The sequence below is a fragment of the Chaetodon trifascialis genome, chromosome 3, assembly GCF_039877785.1.
Source record: "Chaetodon trifascialis isolate fChaTrf1 chromosome 3, fChaTrf1.hap1, whole genome shotgun sequence".
Lineage (NCBI taxonomy): Eukaryota > Metazoa > Chordata > Actinopteri > Chaetodontiformes > Chaetodontidae > Chaetodon > Chaetodon trifascialis.
The window spans coordinates 6,908,003-6,931,411 of NC_092058.1; the positions used below are offsets into that span (position 1 = coordinate 6,908,003).

The following is a 23,409-nucleotide window of genomic DNA, read 5'->3' on the forward strand; positions in this document are numbered from 1 at the left end:
GTTACTTTAACAATTAACCATTTGATCTACAAAGTTTTTTAGATTTTTAGAGATACTGCAACCTCAACAGCCCCATAATATTTTTTACTAGCTCCCCCACTCCCCCCTTCCCTACATTTTCAGTATTAACGAGCTAATCTGATTAAAATATACCTCAATCTATCTCCTTGCACAATTGCCTGAATGTTGTTTAAAGGCCTTTCTCACAATGGCATGCAATTCTGTTGGATAGAAGAAAAAGAAGAAGAAGAAGAAGAATTTTATGAAGCCCTTCAGTGATTTTTTTTTTTTTTTTAACTCACCTGTGCACACCCTCCAATGGTGCATGCTGAAATTGAACTGGACACTTTCTGATTCCCAAGCCAAAACCCCAATGATTGAGCTACTGCCAGCCAAAATATTCCAACTCTCATTTAATGGGTGTTTCTGACCTTATACAGTACAATTTAATGATTTTTACTTTTTTAAAACAAGGTTTAAAAGCTTACCATTTGACATCTATATGAAATTGTACAATATAAATGGCTTTACAGGAAAATAAAACCCTCAAATTCCCTGAGATAATATTGAGGACACAACCTCGGTGTTGTTAATGGTGTCTGCAGCCTCCATCAAATTGCTTTTTATGACCACCAACAGTCCAAAACTCAAAGGTAATCAGTTTATGATCACAAAAGACCAAGAAAAGCAGCAAATCATCACAACTGAGAAGCTGGAAAAAGGGGACGTTCAGCAAAATGACTTAAATGACTAATCAATTCTCACAATTGATGCAGATTAATTTTCTGATTGACTTATTGTTCCAGCTCCAATGACAATGTTTGTTTTTTTTTGGTCTGAATAGAAAAAATGACCACAAACCACGATGCAGGTGCAGACACCTGTATATTTATGACTTTGATGAAAATACATATAAATGAGAAAACCCTGTTACCCCACAGCAAGACAGTCCTGTCTAGTTCTACTCTCTAAAGGGTCCATTGTTTAGCTGAATGACAGTCATGTGTGCACCAGCATTCAAAATGAAAAGGTCTGACAGTACAACTCTGCTGTCTTACAGGTCAGTCGACAGCCTGTCAAGATAGAGAAGGAGTCATTTGTCACTCGACTCTTGGTTGTCTGCTGACAGCTGGTCTTGCTCAGCTGAACACACGATCTTTGCCTTGACCTTCTTGTTGGAGGAAATGATAAAGTAAGGGCTGAGAGAGGCATAGCAGGAAGAGAAGAACACCCTCATATCAGCCACCACTGGTGACACTTTCGCCACTGTCAGCATGTAAATCCAGATCACATTATCAATCCCGAAGAAGACCACGTACAGAACTACCAAGGTGACGACTGTTTTGGCCGCCCTGGTCTCTGCACCACCCCCTTGAGAGCGACGGATCCCTCTCACCTGGCGGCTGTGGCGGTGGAGAAGCAGCAGGATGTAACCGCTTGAGCCGACCATCAGAGCGACAAAGGCGAAATCCCTCACAGAGAGAGCCACTCCATTGATCACGTAGGACAGGTTGTCTCTGAAGTCAACATGACAGAAGCCCAGGTTGAGGGTAAAGGCAGGGACAGTACCATTTCGTGGAGCCATAGAGAAGAACGGGGCTGCGATGCATATGGCCATGTTGAGGAGCCACAGTCCTGCAAAGGTGGGGAGGACCAGGGAGGGAAGTGCAGGCTTCAACCTGGATAACTGTGGGCCAGCGGGGGCGATGGTCACTGCCTGGAACACACTGAGCATGCAGGTGATGCAGACCGACAAAGCCCGGCCGATGCGATAGGCGTAGATCACCACCTTACAGCCGGGATCATTCAGCAGGTCCCTCAGCCCAAACACAGTCATGGTCTGGGGTAAGCAGCGGGTCAGGAGCAGCATCAGGTTGGCGAAGGCCAGGTGGCACAGGATCATGTCCACAGGCAGGAGCTTGGGTTCGGTGTAAATGATGTGGGTGTACGCCAGCAGCACCACGGTGTTCCCAAGGATGCCCATACCTGTTTGCAAGAGGAAGGAGACCCCTTTGATGGTCACACACAGATCCATGACACCGTGGCCTGCCCTCATGCTTTGCAAAGAAGACAGAAAATCTGTTATGGAAACACTGCACACAAGAAACATCCTCCGAGTTTGAGAGAAAGCCAATATAACCAGATAGACTGAATGTAATCACGTCTTCTCGTGGATGTTTTTCAGTGAAAATGATGCTCACCTGAAGCAGCAGATTAAAAATAGAGTCTGTCGTGCAGTACAGTTTAATAGCCTGTGTAATTACAATTTATAGTCTTCGATGCCCTTCGAGATCATTGGCCAACATTACAGTTCAGCCCACAGTCTGGAAAATTAAAGCAACAAACTCAATCTGACTCAGGTGGTCTCAGAACGAAAACACCGCAAAGGGAATATTGTGCCACTGAGGGATACACACATTTTTAAAAAAAAAAACAATAACCAAACGCCCATATCAAGGTAGGAACAGTTTCCACTTGCGGTATCATCCCCTCCTGTTCATACTGGCCATGGAGGACAAAATTCACAGTCCAGTTCTGAAGTTATTAATATGAGGCTTCAGACGTCTGATCAAGTTGGTACCCAGCAAAGTTACAGCCTTATTCACTCATCAGTCTTTTTCGCTTCCCAGGATGCGTTTCCTTGCTGTGCCTCAGCAGAGGCATAGAAACTCAAAGAGGGAATTTGGTGCCAAAAAGACTTTTCATAGGGTGGCTGGGGCTCAGGAGGCAGATCAGGTTGTCTACTGATCAGAAGGTCGGTGGATCAATCTCCAGCTCCTTGTGCTCCTGATGAGCGGGTTGACCTCTGCCTCTGCCATCAGTGTATGAACGCAATGTAAAGAGCTTTGACTGGTCGGTGCTCTAGAAAAGTCCATTTACCGTATCTCCAATTGATTTATCGAACTCAGGTTGCCCAAGCATCATATTAAATTCAGATAAACTCTGGAATATCTTTGCGCACAACAAAGACCGTGGATTGTGCCTCCCATCACGTCATGGACTTTTAGTGGTCAATATGTGACATCCTGATCACCTTCACAATAAATAAATAAACCATTAAATAACCACGAAAGCTGGAAATTTTTACTACATTTCTTGGTTTGGAGTTGAATACAGAAGCATAGGCATGATATCTAACTTTAAATAAATATAAGTCTGCAAATCACCCTGCTTCTTCAATATGAATGAAGGTGCTCCAGGCTGTACATCAACACAGTATTCCAGATTAGTTTTAGGCTTTAATGCTGGGAAACTGTTCATCGTCATAAAAAGCAAGTGAGCTGCCTAAAGTCATATGAATAACATATGTGAAATCTCGTTTGAATCCTACACTTGAGTGGTATTCTCCTACACTTACATATCAGTTGTCAGCTTGTATAGACAGAAACAGCGCTCACGAATCCTCTGAAATACTATGACGCCATTTCCCTGTGGAGTTAAAAAAACAGAGTTAAACAACCCCTGCGGAGACAACAGTGTGTGGTTATTGTTGATGCAGAAGCAGCCTGATGATGCCTTGAATGAGCCATAAAGAGGCTTTTACATGCGCAGCTGGTGCTTTAGCCTGCGCTCTCTTCCTCCTTCATGTCCTGGGAGTGTGTTAAAAGACACAGAGGAGCAAGACAATTAGCTGTATAACAATGCATGTTTGTACTAATTGGGGGCATAGGGACAATCAGCCATTATTCATTTACATTCTTAACTCTCAGTGCTGACACACAGTATGCTACAGCAGAAGTTTGTAATTTGCTTTCCTGCAGTATCCACATAAATTGTACATGTAAATGTGAGCTCTAACCTATTGCTTGGCTCTATATTACTGTTTTCTCAGCTGCAAAATGCAGACTGGGCCTGTGTGCTGAAACAGTGTTGTTTGAGATACTTGTTTTCTCCTGGGAGTGGCCTTTGGAATAAAGCATCATCAGATGTGTTATTTCCCTGTGTGTTTTTTTTGCATGTTTACATGTTCAAAGAGCTAATTAAAATGGCAAGTTCAAGCATGTCCTACCTCAGGGGATTGCATCATGTACAGTACATTGCATTGCAAGTTTAAAAAATCCAGGCTTTTCGTCCCTGACATGAAATTTGATATATAGATTTTTTTGTTTATGGCTGATGTAAATTGTTTTTTCCCATTGCACTAATTCAATCTGAATTTTACATGAGCAAATATTGTTATAGCTATGAATAATACACAATAACTAGTATAAAACAGGTCAAGTCAAAAACTATATGCACAAGGTCTTGGAATTGATTATTTTTTGTGTACATATAATAATATATGTGACACATCATGGTGTATTTCTGATTATGGGGCAGCTCATGGTTTTGCATGTATAATAATGAGCTGCACTGAAACAAGACATTGTCATACTGTTTAAGACACAAACAAAAACAATCCTGGTTAACCTGTATTTTATTTGCATCACTCTGTGCTGTATCATTTTAAACCAGGTCACTTCTCAAGTGTTTAAGTTCGTTGTTTGCAATCAGCTCAAGTTAGCTCAGAGATATGTCACTTTATAACCTTTTGCACCTTTAAGTATGTTGGCGAGGGCAACAGCTTTGGTTGGTGAAGAGGGAATATTCAGTGCACCCCTCACTGTGCCACTTAATCTGTCCCACAGCAAAAATGTGGTTTAAGAGGCTTTTGGCTTAGCAGTCTCCTTTCTGATATTGATGGGCCTGAGACTCTTTATTTGCATTTAAGGGGAGGGGAGCAAAATTGACCTCCCAGGACCTTAGATTTTCATTCTATATCTATGATATGCACACTTTTTATCTTTTCTGATATCTATTTAGATATCTATCTCTATTCAAGTCTGTGTGCAATCTATGTTACACCTGGCTGCAAGACACATTTCCTCTCCAGGACAATAAAGTTAAATTTGAAGGGTTATTAATTGTAAATGTAAAGTACAGCGGAGGAATTAGAAGTTGGACTCTCTGCTTAAGTAGAAGTGATAAAATTGCAAGATAAAAATATAAAGGTGGGGTTGAGTCATTCTGGAGAAAGATTGTTGATATTGCCATCTCTCCTTCTTCACAATGCAATTACACAATGCTAGCATGCAATCTCTGCTACCCTTCCCCTTTTGAAGAAGAAGACGACATACTTTATTAATCACAACACAACACGCACATGCCATTCTGTTGGTGAACACAACAACAACAACAACAACAACAACAACAACAACAACAAGACAACATGCACATGGCATTCTTTTGGTGAACACAACAACAACAGCAACACAACATCCACCCATCCATTATCTATACCGCCTATCCCTTTCGGGGTTGCGGGGGGCTGGAGCCTATCCCAGCTACAATGGGCGAGAGGCGGGGTACACCCTGAACCAGTCGCCAGCCGATTGCAGGGCCACATACAGTACAAGGACAAACAAACATTCACACTCACACTCACACTCACACCTATGGACAATTTAGAGTCATCAATTAACCTAATGAGCATGTTTTTGGTCTGTGGGAGGAAGCCGGAGAGAACCCACGCATGCACGGGAAGAACATGCAAACTTCACACAGAAACGCCCCGCCTGACCCGGGGAACGAACCGGCAACCTTCTTGCTGTGAGGCACGCGCACTACCTGCTGCGCCACCGTGCAGCCCCGCAACACAACATGCACATGAAATTCTGTTGGTGAACACAACAACAACAGCAACAATACAACATGCATATGCCATGCTTCAGTGAAATTGTTCCTCCACATTTGACCCATCCTGGCAGTTCTTCCTCTGCAGCCGACAGCGGCGCCCGGGGACCCAGTTCCTTTTTGTCACCATTGACACCATTTAGTGGGAGGGATACCCCAGGTGAACACGGGGAGAACATGCAAACTCCACACAGAAAGGCCCTTTTCCTCGAGATAAAGGGCAGCAGGTGAAGGACACTCCCCCAGGCATGGTGAAGGACACTCCCCCAGCGCCCAAGGCGGGAATTGAACCTGGCACCTTCTAGCTGTGAGGTGGCAGTGTTACCACTTTTCCACCGTGCCACCCAATTCCACCATGCCTCTTGTGCACAAGCGTGAACACCACCTGTTGCTGACTGGCTGGAATAGTGTTGTCTGGCTAATAAAGTAAGAAGTGGCTACAATTATTTGACTGTAAAAAAAAATTGTGGAGTAAAAAGGAAAATATTCCTGTTGAAACGTTAAAGAGTTGAAGATGAGACATGCTCCTGGTTAAATAAAGGTGAAATAAAAGGAAAAAAGTATAAACCAGCATGAAATGTAAACACTCAAGTCAAGTACAAGTACCTCAAATTTGTATCTGAATTAAGTATCAATAAACCAACTCAACATTATCAGTACCTGAAAAACTCTAATACAAAAGTAACAAGGTTATTTTACATGCAACTAATCTCACTGATAGTCACACTGTAGTATTTTCTTGTTTAGGTCCAGTGGAGGACAGGTGTCATCATGCACTCGAGCTTAAAATCCATTACTAAGTCCCCGTTGTGGAACATGTTGCACTTAAATCATGCAGCCTACACATACTGATTCGCCCTTACAACATCCTCACAGTTTAGGTTTAATTCGGTTTTAAAAATGTTTATTGCCTGGGATGAACAACACAATCATAAATTGGGTGCTCGGTCACACTCCACAAATGAAACTGTGGGCGATCCATCACATGGACGGAGCGGAACGTCCTCTGGCTTTTACTTTGTTTCGACTTTCTCCACTGGAGGACACTGTGGTGTTGGTATTTGACTAACCAACACAAGAAAGGTCTCTTTAATAGGAAGTGGCTTTTAAAATTGATTGCAGAGATGAAAAATACAAAAGTAATGTGAAGGCTAAGGAAGGCTAAGGAAATCTAAATATAGGACCAGTAATTAGAAAAGGTATTCAATGGCCTCCATTCAGTAAAGTGACACTGAGAAATTGTTTTAATCTTCTTTAAGTATAAACATGAAGCTAATAGATATTATCTCCTCGTTAACACCATTTTCTCTGTCCACCGCTTGGATCTTTGTGGCCTGTAAATTAATCTAAACACAGCTTTCTCTGTGTTATCCTGTCGGTCGGAAATCCAGTGAGGGGACAGAGGCAGTCATCTGAATTGATCTCAAGTAATTGGAGGCTGAGGGAAGAGAAGTCAATGGACCATGAAAAACAGATCCAACAGCCGCTACCTGTTTGCAAGTATAAGAGTACAAACAAGCCGATGACTTCAGGAGAGAGGGAGCGGGGAAAGGTCCGCTTCAGACCTTGTTAGCTGTGACTGTTGTCAGGTAGAGGCATAAACATCTGCAGTGTTTTTCTGATATCATTTTGAATGCTTGGTATTACTCAGAAAGACATTAAAAACAATAACTGGTTTATTCAACTGCTAAAGCTGCCTTGCACTCTTTTCTATTTCCTGCAGGAATGCCATCAGACGAGTTCGTCCGTGGGATGCTCTATCTGTCCCTCACCGTTGTGGGAGTCCCAGGTAACACTGCCGTCATCCTGGCATTCCTCCTCTTGCTGTACCAGGAGAACCAGCTTCTCCCAGCTGACGCCATTATCCTGCACCTGGCCCGTGTCAACCTGCTGGTGGTGGGTGTTCGCTGTCTGCTGGAGACCCTGGCCTCCTTCCGCCTGGCCCACATCTTCGGAGACGTAGGCTGTAAGGCTGTGATCTTTGTCTACAGAACATCCCGTTCCTTCTCAATCTGGCTCACCTTTGTCCTGAGTGCCTATCAGTGCCTGAGCATTGCCCCTCCTGGATTATGCTGGGTCTTCATCTGCAATTTGGTAGCCCACTATTTGAGTTTTGTGTTCCTCTTCCTCTGGGTCGTCAACACCTGCATGAGCTCGGCAGCCATACTCTTCTCCTTTGGCACCCACAATAACTCCAGCCTGATAAACCACAGCATCAATGTACAATTCTGCTTTGTTCAATTTCCTTCAAAGTTGTCCAAAGAGGCAAACGGGGCAGCCCAGGTGGGCAGAGACGTGGTGCCCATGGCCCTCGTGACTCTAGCCAGTCTGATCATCCTGGTCTTCCTTTACAAGCACAGCCAGCAGATGAAGGGGCTCTGCAGCAGCAGCAGCAGAAGTGGTGGTGGTGGTGGTGGCGGGGGAAGCACTAGGTCCAAGCAACGAGCTGCCAAAGCCGTGGTAGCCCTTGTGACCCTGTATGTGGTCCTCTATGGGGTAGATAATGGGCCTTGGGTGTACACTCTCACCATGAGGAAGACCATGACATCCTCGCTCATCTCTGACCTTCGTATATTCTTCTCCTCGCTCTATGCAGCACTCAGCCCCGTGGTCATCATCGCATCCAACAGGAAGGTGAATGGCAGGCTGAGGTGCGCAGTGCAGAAGAAGCCTATTCAGGAGAAAACCACCAGTGACTGACTACTCACAGGGCAGCAGAGGAAGGCAAGATGTTGAGGACTGAATTTTTCTTAAGTCTGGGTCATGTGTGGGTCATTCTGTATTTCTATATATCAGGTAAATAATGTTTGTGATGGGGATTGCTGGAGACTCTTTTTTTCCTCTGTGGTGGTTTGAGTTATAGTCATAACAATGACGCATCTTCCTAATATTTATTCGAATATCATCTTTGTGACTCTTTTCAAATATGTTGTGAAATAACTGATGTGGATTTTAGCACCTGTGGCTCAGGATGAGATGATTTACCTGTAGGCAGGGGGAAGAGACTGTCTCCCTGTCTATAATTAAGGAAGAAAACTGTCATAACAACCCTGTTACTCAATACAGGTCTGTATGAATCCCTGCTGATCTGGCGCTATGTTACTTTGTTTGTTTATTCGTTATGTTCTCTCCATCTTAATTGGATGGAAGAATTATAGCCGGGTGACTCAGTGGCTGTCAAATGACTTCCAGCTGCCCATTTAGCTATAATTAAGGCTTTAAAAAGAATCTGGGAAATGTCCTGTGCTAATGAGGCAGGTTAATTGTCTCACAGAAAATTGGTTAAAAACCTGATGTGAAAACTATATTCTTTAGAGAAAAAAAAGATGAAAAAGATGTTCATTACAATGCTGAATCACTCAACACAGCGCTGAGAACGTATGTCTGCAGGTGCAGTTATGAGACGAGGAGACTTTAGGGACACAAAGCTACGTCTTGGCACAAGCCTCGAAGAGTTTGCTGTGGATGTGGCAATGTGGGAATTTAGGAGTAATTATGTAATTGCCATGTCTTGGAGAAGCAAGGGCAGAAAGACAGGGTGAGGACATAACAACCTCTGTGAGTGACAGTCCAAAAGACATAAAGTGGCTGCCAGCGCTCTGTGATCCTGCAATAACTCTAAAGTGCAATCAGTGCAGCGCTATTCAACTGCTGTCGCAATGCAGGTAAGTAGGAGGAGAAGTCCTCCTTTCTGTGCTTGTGCAGAACTGTTGCATTCGACACCAGGCTGACATCAAAGGACATTAAATTGCGGACAATAAGGTTGATCCTTTGTCAACATTCACTTTTATTGTAGAAGCTTCAACCACTAACACCCTCCGTAATGTGACTATACTTTTTGGAAAGGTTTCTCCAGATGACAAATTCCATGTGTCTTACTCTTCAAACCACTGAAATCTGATTGGCACTTTACACAGACTCCGGTGGAATGAAGGATAGAATACATGGATGGTTTCATTACAGCGGCGAGCGTGCTGGCGCCTCCGGTGAGGAATCAGTGGGAACGAAACACTTGATTCCCTTCAACGCTTTCAGTGATGTCATTCTTTTTCTGTCGGGAAAGAAGCGGCAGATTAGTTAAAATGAACAAATACATGAAAAACAGGTCGTGTGTGTGGTCACGTCTCTTTGTGTGTGTGAAGGGTGTGCCAGGCAGGCCTCTCCCTGCGCAAGACAGGACCTGTACATTCGCTGTTTTCCATCCGTCTGGAGTCTTTTGAGCCTAATTAATGCAGGGTGCTGTTAAACATGTAGAGACCAAACCCACACAAAAGTAAACCTCCATTACTGCCTCACTCTCAAGTCACAGATCACCCTCAGCTCTTGCACTTTGCCTCCAAGCCTTAATTCTGCAGTTAAAACAGAACTAGCAGAGCTGGTAAGAGCACACTGTCATCGTCAGTTCAACCTCTACCTGCAACTCACCTGCTTGACAAGGCGAGATGGGTGAAATGCGCGCAAGCTAGCAGGAGAAATAACACAACAAAGCACCAGCGCCTGACATCCACCGAAGAAATACATCTACAAATCTACAAACACTAACACTGTGTTTGTTTGTCTTCCGTTACGAGGTATACAACACAAACCTGTACAAAAGACACATAAAAAAAGCTTTCAACTTGTCCAGAGAGGTCGGTTAAATGAAGTCGAGGGAGCGCAGTAAATCCTGCCAGCCGATCAACCCCTGCTGTGCCTGATGTCAGTCTGTTTACCTGCACCAGGTACAGGCATTTTTGTCCCCCGTGTCCACCAATGGTAAGGCAGCAGCAGGGTTAAACCTCGCCCCCTTTCTGCCTCGAAGCCCATCCACACCCTTATGTGGCCCTTTTTACTCAAGAACTGAATGTTAAACCAAACCCTCTCCTCCCCCGCAGAAACCCTTTGAATCACTTCAATCACTGTGTGACACATGCAGGAATTTGTGCAGGTTATAATGATGCAGGAGCAGCTAATATGCTCATACATGCAAATAGTGTCAAGGAGCATGATTCAACAATACATTAATCTCCCAAAATCAATTGCAAATAATTTGATAATGATACATGAAAGTGCTTTGAAAGCGTCATTCACCTGTTTACATCAGAATGATCGACTAAATCCGGTGACCTTGAAAGTTATTCTTCTTCTTTAATCCCATAAAAATCTTCTCTCTGATGTTTTTTCCAGTTATGAAGAGTTCTGGCTGACTATAGCAACTGGAAACTTTGGGGCTTATTATTGTGGTGAAAATGTAATAAACACATCCTGCGGTACTTTCAAAACCTAAATTTTATGGAAATGACAGCCGTAATAAGCCCTTTTTATGTTTGCTGATACCGTCTTTGCCTTTCCTTCAAAGGGATGTTTCTTTAGGCGTGTTGTTTAGAGGATTTATTCCCTGTTTGAGTGAAGCTACTGATGGAAAACGCCATACAGAAACTGTACTTTCAGTGAATCAACTCATTTGATTTTTTTTTTTTTAAAGTGCAGGACTGATTGTAAAAGAAAGCACACAGTAGAAGAGTCAGGAGCGTGTTTTAAATAAGTGCCCGTTTGCTGTTTGCTCTGGACACAAATGCGTAAAATATTTACACTATGTGGAAGCAACGTGGTCTGAACTCGACCTCAGATTACCTGCCAGGAGGTGACACGAGTTTAACATGATTTAACTTTATTTTTTGCACTCTTAAGTTACAGAGTTGTATGTGTGTGACCCATTTCCACGCATCCACCCAGTTTAACTGATTCCCTCAGACTAGGAACAAACAGAGTCGTGTCTCAGCTTGCCTGGAATGCTGCACTGCACGTCAGCAAGGAGCCGTATTCAAGATGGTGAGAGGGAGTCCTAGAGTTAAGGTGAAGGTTTGGCCTGTTCTGTCTCCATGAATGCAGCAACACTTCTTGATTTATACTGATTAACCCACATTTTGTGGAAAAGGCTGAGATGCTGGTTTAATATCCACATAAATCTGCAGGTTCGGGGGTTTAATGGTGACTTTATGGTTCTGACAGCCTGATTTTACTACACAAGGAATAGTCTGACATTTTGGGAAATACAGCTCATTCATTTCCAAGAGTCAGATGAGAAGATTGATACCACTCCCACACTGTGCTGCGTAGCTAAAGCCAGGTGGGAACACGGCTTTGCTCCAACCAAAGGTACCAGAATCTCTAAAGCTCACTAATTAAAACTGTATCCCATTTGATCTGTGCAAAAACTGAAAATGACATTGTGTCATTTAACAGGTAGTTAAACAGCTGGCCGGGCTGGCTGTTTCCCCTGTTTCCAGTCTCTAGGCTAAGTTAAGCTAAGTGGCTGTAGCTTCATACCGTAAAGACATGGGAGTGGTATCGATCTTTCCATCTACTCTCTGCAAGAAAGTTTTTTTCCTCAAAATGTCAACCCTTTAAATGTACAGAAAGTTTGTAGAAATGTTGCAAGACAAGGTCAAACTGCACTCAAATAGAGAGAAAATATTTAATGCAGGTGGAGAAAAGAGTTCATAAGCAGTGAAACTACAGCTCTGCCATTACAATGTCTGCTTATGCTATGTCCGGGAGGCTGTATAGCAGATTAAACCCATTCAAAGTGTACCAGTGAGGACACGGACCACACTGAAGGAGGGTGGGGGTGGGGTTTAAGGCTCTGAGGCTCGAGGGCAGCAGCTTGCTGCAACTCCACCACTCTCAGGTAAGATATGCACTGCTGTGCCGAGACTTGAAAGACATTCAAGATGCACTGCTCCCTATCCAGCAGTGTATCACAGTATAGGAAAAGAAAAAGATAGGAAGGAGTGGAAAAGAAAAGGCTAGGTTGCTGAGTTTGGAGAAAGAAAACTCTATAAACAGGCCTGGAAATGTTGTCATATGAACTTCTGAGAAACAACTGAATATTAATAATCTCTCACCAGGAAGATGGGAGTCACAGTTTTAACTGGCTGAACTGAGAGCTGAAACCTGCCCTGACGTGACCCAAGTATCAGTATGTGCTACGTCAGTACCTTTAAATGTGCGGCTTATAATTTATTACTCAGGGGTGAATTAGTTTTTGTTTTATCTTTATTCAGGTAGTCTCAGTGAGATCAAGATCTCTTTTTAAAGAGTAAGATACATTTCAAGAGAGAAATAAATGTATATCAGGGAGGAACGGGCTTCACTGACATGTCAGTTTGCAGAGATTTATCCTTTGATGAGCCAATCCAGCGTCCCTGAGGGACTCTGATTCATGCTGAATGCTGTGTGAATGCATACACCCAGGACCCAGATTTTAATCTCTTTAAATGATTGCAGTTAAAAGGCAGCTAACGCATCAGGGCTCAAACTGGGGGTTTCAAAGTTGAATTAAACTCGAGGAATGATAGTGAAGCTGCAACTGCCTGCTCGGTTTATTTCTTTATTTTGAATAAAATGCCTGAAAAGTCAACCAAATGCAAAACTCAGCCCTGCTACTTTGCTCAAAAACGTGTTTGACATTCCCAAATATCGTGCAACACTCTGACACTCTGACATCAAGCCAGGTCTCTACATACCGAGCAGAAGTTACCCAAAAACAGCTCAGATACAGGATATTTACATCTTGTACATGAATTCTGTTTGCCAATGTGGATTTTGAAATATACTGTATGTATGTTTCTGTTTCTGCATTTTATATTTGTGGAGTAGTAGAGTACAGTAGGTATGAAGCTAGAGCCAGCAGTCCGTTAGCTTAGCTTAGCTCAAAGACTAGAAACAGAGGAATCAGCTAGCCTGGCTCTTGCTTTATCTGCACAAAAACTAAAGCATCAGTGATGGACAGTGTGCACTTTTATGTGGGATTATGTAAGTAAATAAGACTTTATTTATATAGCACCTTTTAAAGCATGCAGTTACAAAGTGCATCCCACACATGAAAAGCTAAAAATGAATGGACAAATGAGGTGGAAATACAATACAATATAAAACACAGCACAATGAAAGACAGACCAGGTTGGAAAAAAGGGACAACAAACCCCAGAATGGAGATTTTTAAAAAGGCTTGCCTATAAAAATGCATGTTAGAAGCTGCTACAAACAGTATAAAGATAAAGAAAACCTGATTGATGAGGGAAGTTAAAACAGCAGAGATCACCTTTTGTTTTGTGGTTGGTGTGGGCGAGAAGTGGAATATAGGACAAGGAGATCAGAACTGGGCCAAGGTCGTGCAGAGCTTTACGTGGAATCGACAGGATCTTGCAGTTTATTCAGAATTTTACAGGAAGGCAATGGAGGGAAGTAAGAGCAGGGGTAATGTGAGGCTAGTTGTAGTTAACAGCCTGGCAGCTGCTTTGTGATCTAACTGTAAATGGTTTAGAGCAGCTTGACGGAGACACGTGCAGAGGGAATTACAATAATCAACGTGGGAGAAACTGAAAGTCTACAAAATCTGTAGATGGCAAGATACATCAGATTTTTGTAATGTCTCTCACTATTTACTACTGGGCGATTTCTCCGCTGGGTGTGGTTAGCCTACTTGTCAAAATAGTCCCCTCATAAAACCACAACGTGTCTTTTTTTACGCTTCAGTTTGTATAGAGATTAAACAAGCCAGATATAATCAGTGTTATCAGCTGCCTTAATTTGGGAGCTTTACAGGTGCTGGTGGGCAGATTTTGTTCCCTTTGGGCAGAGCCAGGCTAGCTCTTTCCCCCTGTTTCCAGTCTTTATGCTAAGCTATGCTAAGTGGCTGCTGGCTGTGGCTTTACTTTTACACTACAGACATGAGAGTGGTATTAATCCTCTCATCGGGCAATAAGCATTTTTTTTTTTTTTAGCTAAATGAACTATTCCTTTAAGAGTTAATTTATTTATAAAGTATTTTTATCACTCACTGATTCGTGCCAAATCCACACTGTAGCTGAAACTAGGATCCTGCCCTTTATCTTTCCCATCATCACCCCTAAATGCCACAAAGGTGGAATTTTCCACGAGCCACTTCCCCGTGTTTGCTGTGGAATGCAGACAAGACGGAGCAAGCCTGCAGACCATGGCATCTAGGCAGTAACACTACGCTGATGTGCTCAGCTTGTGCACAACACGTCCAGCTCCTCACTCTCCCTTCAGGGGGGTTTTAAGCTGTTACTCAAAGTGTAGCTCTGTCCTGCAGTGTTGGTAGCTTCCACTGTCGCTGTTTATTTGTTATTATATGAAAAACCATCAGTTTTTAGGACCAGAAATCTCAGCCATCTGCATCCTCTGATTTAGTCCAGTATCCAGCTCATACAGTCTGAATGTCGCCATCGCTTATTTTGCGTAAGTAGTTTGGTGCATTAAGCAATTTCAACTCATTGCTCCATATGCCTGTCCACCTACGGTTAAGTGACTCTCACAAAAGGCCCTTAAAGCAGCAGGATGTTTTAACACAACTCTAAATTCAAAGCTGTTGGAGAAATTTATGACCGCTCTATTAAACAGTCGTAGATTGCTATCTGTGCCTCACAGCAACAGACCTTGTAAAGTTATACAACTTGGGCATGTGCTGACATAACAGCCACACATATTTCATCCTGCCACTACCACCCTTCGCACAGGTGAAGGAGGTGCAGAATAATGTGCGGAGAAAATTATGAGAACATTGTGCCTCTTTGGAGCCGCAGTTACTGTACTTTACAGAGCACTTTAATGCATCACGCAGCCATACACTATTAATGGGATGTATATACGATGACAAATTGCCCAGAGTGGGGAGTTGTGGGCATGTGATGACAAGGAGCGTTACTCCATGTACTATGAAAAATTGAGTCTCCTTGTGCTTTTTCAGAATAAGTTGTGTCACTCCACCCACTTAACACTGAATAATAGATTTGATGGATCCTGTGTGTATCATACTGCTGCTGTCAGAGTAATTATAAAAGACATGAGTGGCACACTATACCAGCCAAGTGTACCCCGGTACCACACTGAGACGATTTCCCTCTCCACGGTGTGCTGAGGTGGATCACCTCACAAATTAAAGACACACTCAGTGGGTTTGTTGCAGCTGCCCCGTCGTGCTCCTAAATCCCCAAATGTCCGACCAGCTTACTTTGGACTTTTGTGCTGACTTTTGGAAAACATCATTTGTGAGCTGGGAGGACATTTTGGGAGTTTGGGTCACTGCTGGCTGCTCTGACAGAACCAGGAAGTTTACCGTCAAGTATCTGAAATGGGGGAGGAGGGAGTGCCACCTGTTGACTGTACTATAGTACTACAATAAAGGGGCAAGTTGAATAACGCTGGTTCAGTGGTATGAAGGTATAGTCTTAAACATCTTGTCTGTCACAGTATGTCATTGAACTGATGATCAACGGAGTGACGTGCTCCACTGTTAGGCATTACATGCTCAGTGGTAGCATATTTATGTAACAGGCCTGGAAAAAACCTCATTTACCATAATTTGGATGAATGCCAGGGAGGTGCTGCTGGTGCCTACTGACTGCTGTGTGTTCCTGGGATGTATTTATACATACTGAATACTGTTGCTGTTTATCAATGTGAATGTCACCTAAAGAAGATGAGTGACAGCATGCAAATATTTTGAGCATTTGATCCAAAACATCCGTCTGTAAGACTTTGCTGTGCAAGAACTTTGTAGTAATTGTAATGAGATTTTAGCAAATGATAACTCCTTATGGTGTTATCACAACATGATTCTGCTACATTCCTTGAGTGCATCGCTGGGTTAACTTGTTTGTGGGAAAAAAACTGTTGCTGAGCTCCCTTTTCCTCCAAAATCCCATCAGGTAGAGTGCACAGAACACTGTTGATGGCAGCTTCATTATATTTTGCACCCAGACACCTTGAAACCAACCAGCACTCCCACACTGGATGACTACCTGGCCCCTGTTTTTCTGGTTTGTAGTAATTTGATATAAGAAAATTCACCATGTGAGCAGAAGACAAACTTTTAGGAGGTTTTAGGACTACATTATAACAGGGGCTGGACGATATCTATATGCAGGAACAGGTTGATATTGTACTTTAGGTGTGCAAATTCCCAAACCAATGCAAGGGATAGCGTAGCGAAAAGCACCTTCTGGGGGTCTGAGGGCCCCTCGAGTTGCTTGCTTTACCCATTTGGTGAACCAGCCTGGCTTAAGTGCTGAGTTTGGAAATTGATGTTTGCACCTGCACTTACATAAAAGGTATGTATTCAAAATGACAGCCAGCAGCATGAAGCAGCTCTAGATGTGTTACTTTGATGAAAAAGTTTCCTGAACTGCTTTAAGAATGCTCTTACTTACTACTTACTACGGCGCTTTTATTCCCCTCAATTTCAGTGTAGTATATCTTCAAAGTTATTTAAGCTTTTGTAAGGATTCTTACATACTAAGTTGTTGCGCTGTCACAAATCCACATTTTTTGACAGGCAGTTTCAGACTAATACTGGTCACGACTAGACTCCTAATTGGTCTCCCTCACCGAACAAATGCTGAAACACTTCCAAACAGGCAATTTTTTTCAGCCTCGTCACACTTCATTGACAGTTTGGTAACAAAATTAATAAGACTGGATAATGTAAGAGCCGGTGGAGCACTTTCACGACAAAACTGAACAACTGATGAACCTGTCAACAAACGATTCTCCCATGTTTATGTCATTATATGTGATGCTGCGACCACATAACACCTGCCTCTTAGTCATCAGTGTAAAGCCGTTTAACAGATGGGGCGGCATTTACACAACAGGTCTGTGATAAAAATCATCCACACATGTAGAGATGTTGAGAGAGACAGAGACCCTCCTGCATCCCGAACATGTCTGCAAAGCCAATTAAAAAAAAAAAAGAAAATCAACACACATTAGAGGGCGCCTTAAGTGCAGATTTATGGTTGCATTCATGATAGTTACGATATTTTTGGTAAGTATGCAGCAGAGGCCACTAGTTCTCTGTAGTGTCACATGTTTTGTGGAAGTCTCAGCGCACTGAATAATGTATTGACTCATTTGTCTGGAGGAGCGCCACAGTGAGCCAGGCGATCAATGACACAGCAGCAGTGCCAAATTTGCCTTTATGGAACTGCCAGGTTTTTTTTTCTTACAGGCACGGTCTTGTCTGTCGAATCGAAAACTATCAGAAAACTACTCTGATGATAATTTTTGGATTCATGTCCCGAGAGAGCGTTTGCCGCTGGTCAGCAGTCGTGTCTTCATTTTCATTTTCAGCACGAAAGCAACATCTGTGGTGTATCTGCAGGAACACGGGCTGCTCGATAAACGGTAGACTGTTTATCTGTCACTGCAGGTCAGTGAGATCTGGGAGGATCCGTATGGATGGTGCTCATCTCTAGAAAACACTACACAGATGTTCTCATTCTTTTTCTGCATCATGGTAATATATCTGAAAAAACAAATGTGCCACAATACTCATTTCTCTCAAGTCAAGAGCACACAATCCATCCACTGGGGTAAATCTGAGCAGAGGGAAGTGAAAGAAGAGGTTTCTATTGCGACGAAATGAAATATGAAGCAGATTATGTCTGTGTTTGGATGAAAAACAAGACGAAGAGTCTGCAGAGATGCTAGCTCTGTGAGGCTGAACAGCAGCGCTTTGAGCTAAATGCTAACATTAGCATGCTAACATGCTCACAGTAACTATGCTAACATGCTCACAGTGACTATGCTAACATGCTGATGTTTGGCATGTGTAACTTTATGTTCACCATTGTAGTTTAGCTTGTTAGCATGCTAGCACTTGCCAGTTAGCGCTAAACAAAGTAGGCTACAGGTAAGGCTGAGCTGAGGTGTTTGGTCATAAACCAGGTCTGGACTGATGGCGTTAGATGAAAAGTCAGACGATCAAGAAAATTATTAGAATTCATCCCGAGGAAAACGTGAACTTCTGTACTAAATTTCATGGCAATCCATTTGTTTTCTGAGATATTTCAGTTTGGGCCAGTGGGGCGACTGACCGACATGACCTTGAGACTACAGAGGTGGCAAATGCTAAATTTCATCAACTTGAAACACACGAGCAGTAAACAAAGTTCAGAATCAGAATCAGCTCTATTGACCAAGTATGTGTGCAGGACAGCTTGAGCTCTCCACTGGTAGTGATATTGATAGATGAGCGCTAACTAGTCACAGAACATACTGTACAAAGTCTCTGTACACAGGCCTGGAGTCCATCCATTACTACAAGTGAGGAATTCACACCACCTAACATCAATTTTAACTACTCCTCGAATACTGTACAGCTACACCAACAACCAAGGTAAAATCTTTACTCTTGTTCTCTTGACACAGTTCAATGCAGTGCATCCCTTCGCTTTCGCTCCATTGATTAAATGTAGCACCGTTGATACCTGGGAGCTGAGGCAGGTGTGTTGCATATAATAGACAGCAGTGATCTTTGTCTGTAATTTTCATCTAAAATGACACATCACTCGCAGCTGTGCAACAGCGCCAATATCAAAATACGACCCCTCTTCGACTAATATTCATCCCCTCCACCACCAACCTCTCTTTAGCCTTCAACACACAAACACACACACATCTGATCCATTCAGGATGGTGTGAGACCCTTTCACCTCAACCTCTCCGCCCTACCTCTACCCCCCTATGGCCCCTCAGGATATACTCATTAACAGTAGAGGGCATTGGACACATCACCTCATCACCTCCCCACAGGACCGCGGCCCTCCACCTGACCTTGGAAAACGTCCAAGCCAGCAGCACATCGGGTCTCGGGAGGGGGAGAGAGGTTCAGGTTGCGTTATGAAGGTCAGCGTAGTGCAGCCTCACTGCATGCTGAAGAGCTCTGCGGCTTTTGAGGCAGGAGGAGTTTTTTAAGGAAACGCTCTTTCTGCCTTTCACAGAAAAACATGACCTCTGAGGATACACCCACCGCGATGGGTCAAATGTCTCGTATTTAAATCTCAAAGATTGGGTTCCAGCCTGTAAGTGATTGGAATGTTTGTGAGATATCACCAGAAATGTAATGTGACATTGAGTGCTGTTGTGCTTTCCCTCTGGATGCTCCCACATTTAGATCCCAAAGTAAGCCCACTGTTCGCTGACACTTTCATCTCAAAATACGATCGTGCTTTTCTTGAAACACAGAGTAGGCGGAGGCAGAAAAAGAAAAGTCCATTAATAAGGAAGATGGAGTCTAATGTGGAATCGACCAGAGGGTCTTTTAATGATTGCTAGCCGTTCATTGATCAAGCACTCCAAGACAGGAACAAAGAGCGCTTTGAGGGGAACGAACTCTCTGCTCCTGCTTCTACTTCACAAATCAGTAATCAAGCCTCTGAGACTCAGATGTCTGTTCTTGGTTTAAAAAAAAAAAAAGTCCAGCTCTCATCAATCATGCCATATGAATCTTTGGCCAGTGATATCATCTCTGTTGTGAAACAGAATTTTAAATAAGATAATCCGCCAGTAAATGTTGAATACATTAACTTTTTTCTAAACTCTCTAAGCCTTTCATTGTTTATCTATGTACATTAACTGTGCTATTTATTCTTTTTAAAATGTTCTTGGTCTTGTTGGCAGCGTGGCTCGGGGATGGAAATGTTGGTCAGTCAGCTGGTTCCCCACCCTGATCCAGACTGAAACATATCAGCAACTATCAGTAGATGAACCTGTCTGACTTTGCTGATCCCTTTTCTTTTTAGTGCCAACATCACACCGCATTTTCACTTTGTCCAAATACCTGCAAACTCAGCCATCAGCTGTATTTTGTGCATGCTAACAAGCTAAACTAAGATGGTTAGCATGGCAAATATATCTACTAAACATTAGTAGGCTATTTTATCATGCTGTAATTAGGCACTGCTGTGCTCACTTACAGCCTCAAACAGCTGCTAGCATGGCTGTAAACTCAGAGTTACAATTACAATTACAATTAGTCATTTGGCAGACGCTTTTAACCAAAGCCACATACATGCACACACTGATGGCACAGCAGCAGAGGCAGTTCTGAGGTTCAGGATCTTGCCCAAGGATACTTTGGCATGTGGACTGCTGAGGCCAGGGATTGAACCACCGACCTTCTGATAGGCAGATGACCGCTCTAGCTCCTGAGTCACAGCCGCCACATTTAAATATGCTATTTAGGTAGGATACCTGTTAAGGGCATCAAATCGCTGATAGCTGGTGAACATAATGCTGCACTTTGCAAATAAAAAGTCAGATCTTCCCTTAAGGAGCTGGTGGGGACCAAAAACAGAGCTAAAAGAGACTCCACATTAATGAAAATATTGGTCTGGGTCTGCTGGATGTGTAAATAAGCAACTGTTTGCTAACACATTCTCCATTTCTACTTAATAACAAGACAGTGATAATTTGTCAGTGTTGTGTTTGCAACTTGTTGCACAGCCTCCAAGTGGCCGACCAGCCACCTGACTACAAACTCAATGAGATGGTTATTAGGTCTAGCAAGATGGTGGGTCATCAACCGTAGTTGGTGAGGAAAGGCAGGCATTAGTCAGGGTGAATGTGAACATGGTGAATATGAGATGTTAGGGTGGAGGTATCTGGTGATGTTGGTGATGTTGCTGCTGTTAAACATCTGTCATGTCTTTTGTTGTGGCTGTATTTGTCTGACGGTTGCCACAGACACGAGGGGAATATCTCAAATGATAATAAACAAAACTAGCTGACTAACTGAATCATCTTATCTCGATCACTACTTAATTATTGTAGTTTAGTGCAACTGCACCAGTCACACACACACCATCAAGGAAAAACTCATTTTCACCAGATTTCCATAACTAAGTGTTTCACAGAAATGTATGCATGCAGGGCGCAGCACAGCCACGACAGCTATTGATTGGAACATATGAGCCTCCTGGATTCTTGTTAAGTCTGGCGCCAAAATGTGTTTCCCCATGTGTTTATCTGCCAGTATGTCCTTATTGTTGACCTCTGGATCTGTTGTTGTTTTGCTGCTGCAAAGTTGTTTTTTTTCCCCCGAAAATAACGTTTCACACTTTGAAAAGAAAGCAAGCGGCAGGAAAATAACCTGCAAAATTGACATAATTTTGTTATTTTCCTCCCAGGAGTAAGATCAAGGTAAAGACACACCAGGAGAAACACAGTTTAGTGGATACAGACAGTGGTGTGCTCTTACTGATATTTTGTACAGATTTGAAGCGATTTCAAGGGACTTGTCAGGTATCAGCATTAAATTCATATTGATGACGGGGTGTGAAGGAATTCAAAGATGTGTGTACTTTCACAAACACCAAACCACGCCCTGATTTCATTATACTGCTGTTTCTTTCTGTATCAAAAGGTCCAAATCTGCTAAGAAAGCACAATGGATTACAGAGCGGCACAAAAGTGACACCTGCCAAATCTGAATACATATTCTCTGGTTTGTCTGCAATATATCACATTTGCAATACATTACATAGTTCAGCGTCAGCCCTCCCCGAGAAAAACAAGCTGTTCCTTGCTACAGTGCATTATGAAAGGTTGCAAATGGGCTAATTTGCAGCTTTGACAGCACCAGCCTCAGCAAAGGCGGGTAGTAATAGGTTTTGAGGTGCCGCTTCAGCGACTGCTGTGATGGGAACGCTGTGGCTGAAAGTAGGCATAGGTCAGGCTTCTCTGGAAACTCTGACAAATTAAAAACAGAAAACCTTTGACATTTATCATGCTAGGAGTCTGCAAAGGTCATTGCCTGTACTTGCTGCTTTCATTTTCCTTCCCCATCCCCTCTGGACATGTTGCTGTGATTGCTTATAGCCTGCTGGAGCTGCAGCAGGGGGAATCAGGAGCTGTGCTTTCAGAAGAAATACTCACACGGTGACAACATTTCTCATCCAAGAAGCAGATATATGGAGTAAACAGAAATGTAAACATATGGAGCCTCTCTGCTGCTGCTCTCCATTTCCCTCTGACTTATTTACCACACTGGAGACAGGCCAGTTGTTAATGGGCCTATCACGATGATTAGTTATCACATCAGTTTCATCAGGATGCTGTTTAGAAGTAAACTGCTGTTATGCAAAGAACAACCACGGGCATGTAATAACACACCAAAATTCATTTCTGATTTCCCCGTGATACATCATTCCACACCATAAACACTGAAAACTTGTAATTCCACTGGACCATGACTGTCTCATTTAAATGTTAATATAATTCCCATCATTCATAATTTAATGTGCACCCTGGCATTCTCCGTTCATCTCGTTAATGCTATCTGATGTGACAAGCCAATTTACTGCCGGAGTTGACCAAATTGCTTTAGCATTGTAATGCTAACACCATAATAAATCCTTGACATACTGTTCCTCCTCAGGTAATAAAAAAAAAGAAATAATAGAAAGTTACACCCGCTCACTGTGAAATAAATTTTCATTGATTTCCCTGGTGTTACACACTCCGGGAGATTTTGCCTTTAAGTCGGATGCACCTGGAGAAACATCACATCTGAGGAATGCGACACGGATTGCCCTCTTTGCCCTCTCGTTGTCAGAGGTGGCATTAGTAAGGCTGAAAGCAGCGTGAGAGATGACACAAGCACTGCTAGGAAGACGAATCAGACAGATTACAGGTCTGAGGAGAGAGCGAGAGCAGGGCCAGGTTTAATGCTGGTAGGTGTCATTCTGTGTGACCTTTGTGGGAATTACCACTGTGCATGACCCCGAGCATGTCTGCCTGTCACTGAGACAGTCTGGGGCTTCTGCTGCTGTTTCCCCTCCATCCTCCCTCTGGCAGGCATCCTGGTCCAACTCCTCCTGATGCCCGACTACCTTCCAATTGACCTGATCACGGCCAATAACTCTAAAAATCCCCAAGTTCTCATTA

General features: G+C 43.1%; 2 protein-coding genes across 2 annotated transcripts in view; one reads left to right on the top strand and one right to left on the bottom strand.

The window, feature by feature from the left end:
- Window positions 1-1,005: 1,005 nt before the first annotated feature.
- LOC139328428 (olfactory receptor class A-like protein 1) overlaps window positions 1,006-23,409 on the bottom strand; it is a 108,385-nt gene continuing 85,981 nt past the window's right edge. The window contains exon 2 of the mRNA XM_070958223.1: window positions 1,006-2,046. Coding sequence (XP_070814324.1) covers window positions 1,094-2,035 — 942 coding nt within the window. The 5' untranslated portion in view covers window positions 2,036-2,046 and the 3' untranslated portion in view covers window positions 1,006-1,093. The remainder of the gene's footprint in view (window positions 2,047-23,409) is intronic.
- ora2 (olfactory receptor class A related 2) lies at window positions 7,399-8,373 on the top strand. Its single transcript, XM_070993881.1, has one exon. It carries the CDS (start codon window positions 7,399-7,401, stop codon window positions 8,371-8,373), a length of 975 nt encoding a protein of 324 aa, XP_070849982.1.

Excerpts from the sequence above, each read along its gene's own strand:
- ora2 (XM_070993881.1), top strand. The coding sequence starts at position 7,399 with ATGCCATCAGACGAGTTCGTCCGTGGGATGCTCTATCTGTCCCTCACC.